This window comes from Engraulis encrasicolus, chromosome 1, assembly GCF_034702125.1.
Source record: "Engraulis encrasicolus isolate BLACKSEA-1 chromosome 1, IST_EnEncr_1.0, whole genome shotgun sequence".
In the NCBI taxonomy this organism is placed as follows: Eukaryota; Metazoa; Chordata; class Actinopteri; order Clupeiformes; family Engraulidae; genus Engraulis; species Engraulis encrasicolus.
Window position 1 is genome coordinate 29,994,583 of NC_085857.1, and position 11,887 is coordinate 30,006,469.

The 11,887-nt window shown below is 43.4% G+C and overlaps 1 protein-coding gene across 1 annotated transcript in view; it reads left to right on the top strand.

Moving 5' to 3' along the window:
* LOC134456938 (protocadherin Fat 4) overlaps positions 1-9,480 on the top strand; it is a 33,522-nt gene extending 24,042 nt beyond the window's left edge. The window contains exons 22-28 of the mRNA XM_063208604.1: positions 2,287-2,397; positions 5,048-5,230; positions 5,680-5,774; positions 6,308-6,463; positions 6,636-6,830; positions 9,136-9,172; positions 9,391-9,480. Of these exons, the coding sequence (XP_063064674.1) occupies positions 2,287-2,397; positions 5,048-5,230; positions 5,680-5,774; positions 6,308-6,463; positions 6,636-6,830; positions 9,136-9,172; positions 9,391-9,480 (867 nt within the window). The remainder of the gene's footprint in view (positions 1-2,286; positions 2,398-5,047; positions 5,231-5,679; positions 5,775-6,307; positions 6,464-6,635; positions 6,831-9,135; positions 9,173-9,390) is intronic.
* Positions 9,481-11,887: the final 2,407 nt, after the last annotated feature.

Below are 11,887 nucleotides of genomic sequence, written 5' to 3' on the forward strand. Positions count from 1 at the left end.
CTCGGTGCGCTTTACACGCGCTTCTCTGCAATGTCTTGCAATGATGCAATGGAAACTCTGCCCTATTGTAGGACAGTGGTTTCTCTTATTTAAGATGTGAAGTGGAGACTTTGTAATCCACCGCTGTCTTTCCATTCAGTGTCTGATGTCACACAGGACGTAACAGGAAAAGAATTACTTTTTTTTTTTAGTTTGAGGAACGGTATTAACCGGTATTAACCGGTTACAATTATTTTTAAATAAGTGTTCCCGTTCCAGAACATAAAAAATAATAACGTTTCCGGTTTCGTTTCTGCTCCCTCTAAAATACAAAAAGTTCCCGGTTTTCGTTTTCGTTCCTTGAACCGGTTCAAAGCCCTGGTTGACACACAGGACAAGAATGTCCTTAACCATGATGCTGTCTCTTCCGTGGCACATGACATACTAGATGGTCCCTCATATTCATAAAGAGACCATAAGCCAAGCTTAAAGGATGGTGGCTGGTCAGAGTAGGTATAACAACTATCTTGCTCATTAAAATTGTGCTGTCTATTGCCAAACTTGATCTTTTCATGAATATGTACTAAGTAATAAACTAGTATACTGTATATTAGTATGACCAAAGTACAGTAAGTTTTGCAGCTAAAAATGTCTATTTCTCAAAATTCAAAATAGCAGACATGGGGAAGATCCCCCTTTTCAAGTATAAAACATGCAATTTTCCCAGTCATAATGAAGTCTTAGAATTTGATGGTGGTCTTAAGTATCCACGAAAAAGATAACATTTGTGAATGGGCAGAATGAATTCTGGAAACAAACTACTTGAAACATTACACAGTGCACCGTTAACATTGCCAGACATAAGTCGAACTTCACTTCCCATACCATTGTAAATGAATGTAAGACCATTACATGAAATTAGATGTTTGCCATAGGTGGCTCTCACGCTTCACGTGTGTGTATAAGACACAGATAAGCCACTCAGGACAAGAACGTCTTTAACCGTGATGCTATCAGGGTTTCTCCAGCTCAATCTTCCCCGTCCCGATAATATGATACTGTATATATACAGTACTTTACCAGTTTCAGCACAACTCACACCCAGGGGTAATCAGTCTGGGAACTGGGTGGGACAGTAGGGAAATTGAGGAAGAAGCAACAATACCTTTCCCAGAATGAGAACTGCTACCGGTAAAACAAGTGAAAGTCCAACTGCGAAACTCCAACTAGCATTGTCATTGTGACACAGCCCTCCACAGCACAAAAGTGCACAGTGCACACAGCTAAATTGCATTTATACCTCACCCGTGCAAGGCGGCAGCGATGATACCATGCTCAGGGTACCTCAGCCATGGAGAGGGATGGGGGCGAGCACTGGTTAATTACTACCCCCACCAACCTGGCGAGTTGGGAGTCGAACTGGCAACCTTTGAGCTCCAAGTCTGATGCCCTGCCCGCTTACACCTACTCAAACACTCTCACCAGACTGTTGGAAGTGAACACCATTTGGAATAGAACTACTTTTTGCACATCTGAGTTGGTATTTTCTCCTTGTACAATACCTTATACAGTACAACACATCTAGAAAAGTTGTTTTCAACTATAACACTTGTAAAGTACATGAACTATGTATTACTTCCAACTGGTGTGTACAGTAATCATCGTTGAAAAAAACAGTATTTGGAAAATAAATACAACTAAGATCATTGAAAAGCTTTGATTATTGTGCGCTATCCCACTTTTTGCGCGATTATGAGCGTTATCCCACTTTTTTTCCGTGATTATGAGCACATCACACTAGGTCATCTTTATTAAACCTGTGTATACATTGGATGTTTTACTTCATTACATTATACCACCTTACACTTAGCTGATGCTTTTATTCAAAGCGACTTACAGTTACAGTATTTTACAGGGTATTGGTTACAGCCCCTGGAGCAGAGGGTATTCAGCCATGCATGCAGGTGTAGGGATAGGTAGGAGAGATGGGATTCGAAACTGCAACCCTTTGATCGTAGGAGCACCTCGTTTTTACATTACATTACACTTAGCTGACACTTTTTTAAAAATCCAAAGCGACATACAGCAATGTGGGGTTTGGTGCCTTGCTCAAGGGCACTTCAGCCATGGATGAAGGTGCTGGTAAGGGTGGGATTTGAACCTGCAACCCTCTGATCTAAAGTCCAGTGCTTTAACCACTGAGCCATGGCTGCCCCTTAACCTCCCTAACGATCAGGCCTCGGCTGGCCTACTTCATATTCGTGTGTTAATTAATATCCTATTTTGTGTTTTTTGTTCTCATCCCAGGTGACAGTTCAGGTAAAGAATGTGAACGAGGTTCCAGTGTTTGACAACAAGACCTACAAGGCAGAGATCTTCAGCAATGCTCCCTTTAAAACACCTGTCGTCCAAGTCAAGGTATCTGTCAGTCTGTGTCTCTCTCTATGTCTGTCTCACTGTCTGTCTGACTTACTTTTTTAGATGCGTCCCACGCATCTCTATAAGAGGCTTTGGTGTCCGTCCGTCCGTCCGTCCCTCCGTCCGTCCGTCCGCCCTCCCGTGATGTGTTTCCCTCCCGTGATGCGTTTCTGAATTGTGATTCCCTCCTGTGATTCCCTCTTGTGTCCACAAGGTGGCAGTCGCTCAGTTTTGGCCTGGAGCTCATGCGTGCAAACCAACCGTGCTCTTTGCCAGTGAGAAAAACATGGCGGCACTTCCTGTTGATTTTCACATGAAAGTTTTGCTTAATTTAAAGTCCCTAAGCGACTATAAATGTTGTGGCTTCCATATATTGATGTAAAAGTGCCCCACGAAGTAATGAAGCACAACAAAGTTACTCCACATTACCATTTGACCACTCGTTTTTCTATGCTAACAGGGTAGCTAATGTAGCATTGTAAATGATCCAGGGAGAAAGGGGGAAATGTTGTGATTTCAGTCCGCCTGAGGCAACGATTTTCGTGGGGAAGATGACCTGCATCTCGGTGGCATTGAACCACGCCCCCGTGCCTTATTTGGCTCGCTCAGCACGTGCGTCCTCAGTCCAATCGCAATGCTTTATTTTCCCCAGACGTTTAATCGCATTTAAGTGAAAGTGCCATGTATACACATCGCAAAATAACTCTTAATCCGATCTATTTAAATCGCATTTATTAAATGGGACTTAAAAACATCATGTACACGTAGCCAATGTCTCATTGATTAGTTTATGGAACTTACGGTTTGTCTGTTACGGTCCACGAAGACAATATCCACGTGAAAACGCAAACGCCTGCAAACCACTGTTTTGACAGAAATACAGTTCACCTGTCGCCTACTCTGTTTTCTTCCCAAAGCGGCATTTAAAAGTATTCCATGAAATCCAACATCAACGTCACTTCAAATAGGTGACAGCATCATGCTCACACATGAAATAACACTTCAGTGAGGGGGGGACATCACTGCTCTCATATTAAAGTGAAAAGAGAATTTCACATTTTAGTTTATTTAATGTAGGCCTATGCAAAATTGCAAATAGCCTATTCATTGAAATCTGTCCAGAAAGGGTTGTAATGTTTGCCTGTTTTTTATGTTTGTAATTAAAAAAAAAAAAAAAAAAAAGTGATTTAAAAAAAAAAAAAATAGCCTAACAAAAATAGAGATTTTATGTTAAAAAAAATGTGATATGGGATGGACCGATGGCCCCCCTAAGCTAAATTCGCCTTAGGTCCCCACATTGCTAAATGTAGTGTAAGGGATTATTTTGAAAAGACAGTAACATGTAATCAGCAATGCATTACAGTTTTTCAGTAAATTGCACAACACTGTTGAAATCCTATGGTACTTTTTCAAATCCAGGCTTATACAGTACATGGTAGGCTTATTGATAAATTGCCTTATGAGGAGGCCAAGGGGGCGTTTGGGCAAAAAAGGTTCAGAACGGGCATAGACGGACGCATCTGTTGTCCGCCTGTCGGACTTGTTTCTCTCTGTCTGACCATGTCGGTCACTCTTTTTGTCTGTCTGATATGACTGCCTCTCAGTCTGTTAGTCTTCTGGACTGTCTGCTGCTGTTTGTCTGTCTGTCATTCTGTCTCTATATCTGTCTGTCTGACCAAGTGTCCATCAGTTCAAAGTTATCTATGTGTGTGCGTGCGTGCGTGCGTGTGTGCGTGCGTGCGTGCGTGCGTGCGTGCGTGCGTGCGTGCGTGCGTGCGTGCGTGCGTGCGCGGCAAGAACATTCCAGGAAAAGAATGTAAAATGGTGGCATAGGCTCAGCATGTTTAGAACTATGAGGTCAGAGGGGTGATGTTGGCATTTCCTCCAAATATCCAAGATAAACTTGTGTAATACATTGCCCAAAATATTTACAAAAGTTGTTTACATGGGCTATTACCTTAATGGCAATGATCAAGTCGTGATGTAGCCAGTGGCCAGCTTTCGGATGCCATCTAGTGGGCAAAATTTGTAGTGCATCATACTCATTTTCATCCTACTTCGTCCTTCATGGTGATTTCCAGGAAACATTTTAAGTGAGACTGTCTTGTTTTGTCTTTGTTTGAGAGTTGTGCCCTGTAGGATTTCCTCTCACAACAGACAATACTTTTTACTCTCTTTACCACCTCTTCTCTTAAACCCCGACCTTGTTTTATGAGGACACTGAGAGTAGCCTATACAAGCCACCATTAGAGACCTCTCGTGGATAAATACTGTACATGTAAGATATTATAGTCTTCGTTTTTTTTTCTTATTTATTATTTGTTGTCTCATTCTTCCAGGTCACAGACCCTGACATGGGGGACACTGAGACACTGCTGTACTCCCTGGCGGAGCCCAGCTCCATGTTTGATATAGAGACCTCTAGTGGCTAGATTTATGCAGTTACACATGTTCAACTACTCCTCTTCAATCTCTCACCCCAGGCCACAGACCCTGACATGGGGGACACAGAAACACTACAGTACTCCCTGGAGCCCAGCTCCACGTTTGATATATTGCCCTCCAGTGGCCAACTGTAAATCTTGTCGGATTGTATTGTTTTAACTTAACAATGCCCCATCTCACCCATTTCACTATGTCATCCCTCCAGGCCACAGACCCTGACGTGGGGGACATGCTGCAGTATTCCCTGGTGGAGCCCAACTCCATGTTTGATATAGAGCCCTCTAGTGGCCAGGTGTATGTAGTGTCGCTGGAAGGAGAGAGCGGGAAAGAAACCCTGGAGGTCAAAGCTGAAGACAAACATGGACTGTATGCCACAGCTACAGTGGAGGTGAGGGAAATGTGTGCTGGTCCAACATATATGCTAAAAGAGGCTTGTTTGAAAGACATTTTATTCATTAAGGAGTGTCTAGCCTGGTTTACAACAGATGGTGGGTATTTCTCAGAATCTAGTGCGCACACTTCCAAGTGTATTCAGCCTAATTAGTCAAGCCCAGTGATTGGATACTCTTTATTAGTCATACCTAGTGATTGGATACTCCACCTAAGAGTATTCAATCACTGGGCGTGACTAACTGGTTTTGAGAAATGCCCGGTGTGTGTGTATAGCTTCGGCGCTCCCTGGTGGAGCAGAGCTAGTGTGTGGACATGGTGGTATAATAAATAATGGAACATAGCTCCTGAATGTATTTTTTATCTCCATTTTAAGTTTGTAGTCCTTTATATGTGCACCCAAAGTAGTAGTTGAGCGCGCTCATCACTGCTTTCCATTTTCTCCAGGTGACAGTGAATGAAGTGGAGGACACCAACGTCGTGGTCATCTCCCTCAACCAGCCAATCAACGCAGTGGAGAAGAAAGCACCAGAGCTGGAGCAGTGAGTCACTATAGGCCATTGGTTTTACATTACAATATATGCTAAAAATGTAAATACATTGCATTGCATTACATTGTATTACGTTACATAACAGAATAACATGACATGACATGATATGACAATAGTGGGGCGACACACACACACACACACACACACACACACACACACACACACACACACACACACACACACACACACACACACACACACACACACACACACACACACACACACACACACACACGCACACACACACACACAGGCAGTTGATGATGGTAGTAGACTTATTTTCGAGTGGTAAAGTTGTCGTGGAGGAGAGGGTTCCTCCCTTCTTGTACTGCGCACAAGGTGTCAGTTTATATGGAGTGGAGTGCATGTACATTTTTAACTATTCAAAATACATGAGTGTAAAAAATAATCTCTTTCTGCTCCCCACCCCCCTCTCTCTATTTCTCTCTCTCTCTCTCTCTCTCTCTCTCTCTCTCTCTCTCTCTGTCTCTCTCTCTCCCTCTCTCTCCCAGGTCTATGAGCAGAGTTCTTGGCTGGACCGTCAGGATAGTCAGCATCAGCACCAGCAACGGTGGTGCAAGTGACCGCAGCGCTCCCATTGGTCGAGAATCCAGGACGTATGTCAGCTTTGTCGCCATGGATACCAGTGGCACTGCCATAACCGCCGAGAAAGTCAAAAGGTCAGGTTTTAGGCCACCACCACTTTTCTATCGGCTCTCTTCTCCACCACCTTCTCTCACTTAGTTTCAATTTAAATTACTAATATTGCCTCTCTCTCTCTCTCTCTCTCTCTCTCTCTCTCTCTCTCTCTCTCTCTCTCTCTCTCTCTCTCTCTCTCTATACCTCTAACAGCAAGTTGACGGAGGAGGAGGAGCAGGTCCAGTCGGAGCTGGAGAAGGTGTTTGGCTCTGACCTAGAGCACGAGGTGGAGAGGGGCCCTGGGGAGAGCGTCTCCAACCCCATGCAGATCGCCGTCATCGCCCTCAGCGTCCTGCTGGGTCTGAGTATTGTGGGAATCATAGTCCTGACCGTGGTCTCTGTCAAAAAGTGAGTACAGGCTTATATACAAGCTCCGAGGAGAGTCCCATCAGCACCCTGCAGACTCTTAGCATCCTGGGAATCGTAGTGCTGGTCACGGTCTCAGTCATAAAGTGAATGCGGCCACAGTGGCGATCCTACAATGATTGGCGCCCCGTCCGTTTTTTTGTCATGCCGACGGGGGCTGATTTCCTCGAAGACCTCTCCTGTATGGCTTTATGAGCGAGTTCAGTTTAATTATTTAATTAATACTTTATTTATTAGCTGGAGAAAGAGCACCGTTATCGCCCTCAGTGCCTAGCTGGCTCTAAGCATTGTGGGAATCGTAGTCCAGGTGACAGTCTGTTATGGTCTGTTTAGTTTTACATTACATTACACTTAGACACTTTTATCCAAAGCGACTTACAGTTACAGGGTATTGGTTATAGTCCCTGGAGCAACATGGGGCAAGGTGCATTGCTCAAGGACACTTCAGCCATGGATGGAGCAGGCTTGTACGAAATTCCGAATGGAAAGAATTTCAATTCAAAGTAATGCCATAATACAAACACTAGGTGGTGGTGTTGTATGTACTTTCAATGGGTGGTGTAGATTAAATTCAAAGAAATTCAAGGTAATGGCACCACCTAGTGTTCGTATTATGGCATAACTTTGAATTGAAATTCTTTCCATTCGGAATTTCGTAGAAGCCTGGTATGGAGGTGTAGTAGGGAGAGGTAATGTTGGGATTTGAACTTGCAGCCCTCTGATCATAAGATCAGCGTAAGGCCTCAAGCGGCTGGCCCCAAGTTCAGTTATTAGATTTTAATAAATGACTTACAGTATACATTAGCCCCTTAATGCACGCCGTACCTCCTGTGGCACGCTGTAACAGACATTGAAAGTTAACTACTATAGTACTACAGTACCATGACAGTGCACGGGGCCTTTAGTATTACATTGACTTGGTCATTGCCATCCTTGTAACAGCTAAGTTATAATGACGTGTCTTAAGGGGTTAGCTTAATAGAGCGCCTTCGACCTTATAAAACCAGTCGGCACCCCTGACCCGCCCATGTAACTGCATGTTTTCCCCTCCGAATGCTCCAGATGCTGGTTGTGCGGTGCCAGTCATATTGATTAGCCACTACATACAGCGGGTGGGGCAAACGGTCGGGAAAACAAGCAAGTTTCATGGGCGGGCCCAGAGTTGCCAACTGGGTCTATGCAGACCAGAGTTTAGATTCTCTCCCCCCGCCAGGGCGCCTATAAATCGACTTTGACGAGTAACAAACTGAGTCTCATATGCATTTGGCCATGATTTTTTAAAAGAATTAATTCGGAGATGTCGTTGTGGTCTTGTGAGCCTTCAGGCACTCGCATGTCTCCCGCCTCCATTTGCGTCTGACTTAAAATACCACTGTCAATTCTCCGGTTTAAATAAGTTAACTGACAAGCGACGCAAAATCTATATTTTGCAATCTGCCTTTACAATCCAGTAGTGGTCATCAAAATGACCAAGGCAAGAGTATACGACATGAGAAAAGTAAAGAAGTTTGAGATCAGTTTACAGCATGAAGATTAATGTTCATTAATCAGATTAATGTGACATTAATGTTCCGCTTATTGTCGGCCGTTTTTGATTTACCTGGAAGCTTTTAAACACACATATGCTACACGTGTCATCCTTGTTGCATTGTTTATCAAGATAAATGTTAACAAATTTCTTTGGTTAATTTCAGACAGCTTAAAACTGTAGTTGACAACGTCAGCTACAACGATCCATAATATTAAGAAATGGTCGGGCTTAAATCAGTCTCGGGCTCATAATTTACAGTTAATGTGACGGGCCGAGCTGGTCCGGGCTCAATGAACGCGGGCTTTGGTAGGGTCGGGTTTGATTCTTTAGGCCCGATGTAAGCTCTATTGCAGACCACTCAGCACCCTGCTGCATTGTGGGGATTGTAGTGCTGGTCACAGTCTTTGTCATCAATTGGCCGCGGTCCTACGAGGATTATTCGAGGTCCTAGAGCAAATGGATGATGAACGAAGCCATGTGATGCTCAATGGGGCATAGACAAGTTCAATATGCTAAAGATTTGTTCTGATTCCTTTCCTGACAGATTCAGGAACATGAAAAAAGAGAAGGAAGATTCAGAACTGGATTCTTTTGGCCTCAATTCACGTCATAACTCAGTGTGAGTAATACTTAATTCTTTCCTTGTGCTTTGTTTCTCTGTATGTTGAACAGATATGGCAGAATTGACTTCTAGTGCTCAATGTACAGGATCCATATGATTTCTGACCTGTTGTTTTCTTGTGTGTGATGTTGCAGATCATCAGGGAAAGTGAATCCAGCAAACTCTGCTCAGGTGAGTTACAGGGGCTTGGTATTCATTTCATTAGTATTAGTATTCACTATTATTTCCCAGGGCTGTAGTACTCGAATTTATGGACTTGGACTTGTCTTAGACTCGCTATCAATTGGACTCAGACTTGTGTTGGACTCGATGATGATGATGATGATGATGATGATGACTATTATTATTAATATTATTATTTATTGTTGTCCTTTTTCTTGTTATCGTAGTCGAGTCCGCAGAGCCAGAGGAGAGCGTCCAAGGTCTCTAAGCGAGAGGACAACACCAGTGAAGAGGGAAGCGACACAGATCGACTTTAAACACACACGCATGCATGCACGCACGCACGCACGCACGCACGCACGCACGCACGCACGCACGCACACACACACACACACACACACACACACACACACACACACAGAGTTTTTATGGAAGGTTTGATTCCCCTGACAGCAGAGACAAATGCAATGCTATTTCTACAAATGTTCCTCAAACCACCACAATCCACCTATCAGTGGAGGAAGTTAGATATTGCCTCTCAAAAATAAATCCAAATAAAGCGCCTGGACCTGATGGCCTGCGTGGAAGGGCACTGAAGGCATGCGCAAATGAGCTACCACCAGTTTTTACTAACTTATTTCAACTGTTACAGTCCACCTGCACTGTGCCGAATTTGTGGAAGACATCATCCATCAAACCGCTTCCCAAAATACCAAAAGAGCTGAATGACTTTCGCCCGGTTGCCTTGACCCCAATGACAAGAATCGAGAAACGGACCCCTGACTTGTACTATATATGATGTGTATGCTGGGAAGGGTGGCTAGAGGGAGATGATGTATGCAATGCTTTATGTGTGTATTTATGTTTTGAAAGTGTGAGCTTTCAATGGAGTGAATGTACATTTATGGTTTTATGGTGAGATCAAAGACAAATTTCATGCTTGCATGACATTAAAGTATATTCTATTCTATTCTATACACGCACGCACGCGCACACACACACACACACACACCGCAAAGGACTGCTGCCTCATCCCTTTAACGAATGAACAACACAATTCTGCACTGACTGGAGACAATAAAATACAATTGTCGTAGCACAATATTGTTTTAACAAGACCACACTATGACAATGTAGTCTGAAAGAGCCCCTGATTCAATACGTACGTACATACAATGTAATGAGAACCCATTTCTGGGCCTCCTCTCTCCCTGGGTCTGGAGCTACTGACCTGTTTGCCCCCATGTGCTGGCTGCACGTTTGCACGTTCGTATAAAATTGTGTGGGAGGCTTATCTGAAGCTTTTATCAGTGTTGGGGAACTAATACCACCAGTTACTTCTACATCTACATTATGTCAAACTGGGCAAGTAAAATGCCAATCAAAATGGGCGATTGAGGTGGCCAGGTGTTTTGTTAGCCAGAGATGGCATGTGCTTCATGTCTTCTACTTGAATGACAGGACTGGAAAACTAGCTACTAACTATTTGTGAATATTGCACATCACAAATCGCTTACTTAATATTTATTATTTTTCACAATGTACTATCACTATGTCAGAATTGTCAAAATAGGACATAACTGGAAATGCACAACACTATTTTTACTACACTCTTTTTGATATATGTTCTATGTATGTCTGTTGTTGCCCAGTCTTGCACTTTGTGTCTGTAGTGTATTGTACTCTAGGTGGAATGTATGCTTACTGTCTATGTCTTGTCTATGTCTAATTGTCTATGTCCACACCTAGAGTCTCTGTCTATGTCTGCAAAGGAAGTAAGAAACGTAATTTCAAATTCTTTGTATGATCAGTGCATGTAAAGAAATTGACAATAAAGCTGACTTGACTTGACGTCATGTTCTGATAAACAGGAACACCAGATCATTTCCTCAAACAAGATTTGACTGTAGATAAGCCTGCAGGTGAAGTGGGTGATTTGAGCCACCTTGTTCCATTGCGGAATTTGAAGGTGAGGCTTGAGTGATATCATAATCTGTGTGAGGCCCAGCTGTCTATTTGCCTGGTTAACACCAGACCTAATCACAAGTGAGATTTCAGATCGAAACGATTGTGTAGAACTAAAGGCAGTATGGGAGTTCCCAGGCTAGCTGTCTATTTCTGTGTTGGCAAAACTAAGATTGCTGTCAGGCTACTGATTACAATCTGTGTGAGGCTTCTGATCACTGTCATCGTGTCTTGTCATGTCAATGAGAGATACGTAATTTCAAAACCCACTAATTCACATTCATTAACTTTACAGGTGAAGATAGAGATTTTTTGCTCTCTATGATTGATGATTACAAAAAAAACCACCCAGAGTTTTTAGCGTTTTGCACAGTGTGAGTTAAGACATCGCAGGAAGCGAGTGACGAGAGAGTGACGGGGAAGGGACAGCAAAGGACCCGGGCCGGGAGTCGAACCCGGGTCAGCCACACAGCAGACGAGTGCCCTACCGCTAGCGCCATGGTAGGGTCCTTAAACCCTGAAGTTATCATGTCTGTGTTCACCTATAGGTACTGGAAGAATTTACAGCATTTACATGATTTTTAGCGTTCCTCCCTCAAACCCTTTGCTTACTTTGTGGCGCTTGTGTTGTGCATTTCATACAACAAACAGACCATAGTGGTGCTAGCCTCTTCGCCCCTTGAACCCTAACCAGGGATATTGCTTTTTATGGGGCTGCCATAAAAACACTTGGCTTTTCGCAATGGAAAAACAGTCAGC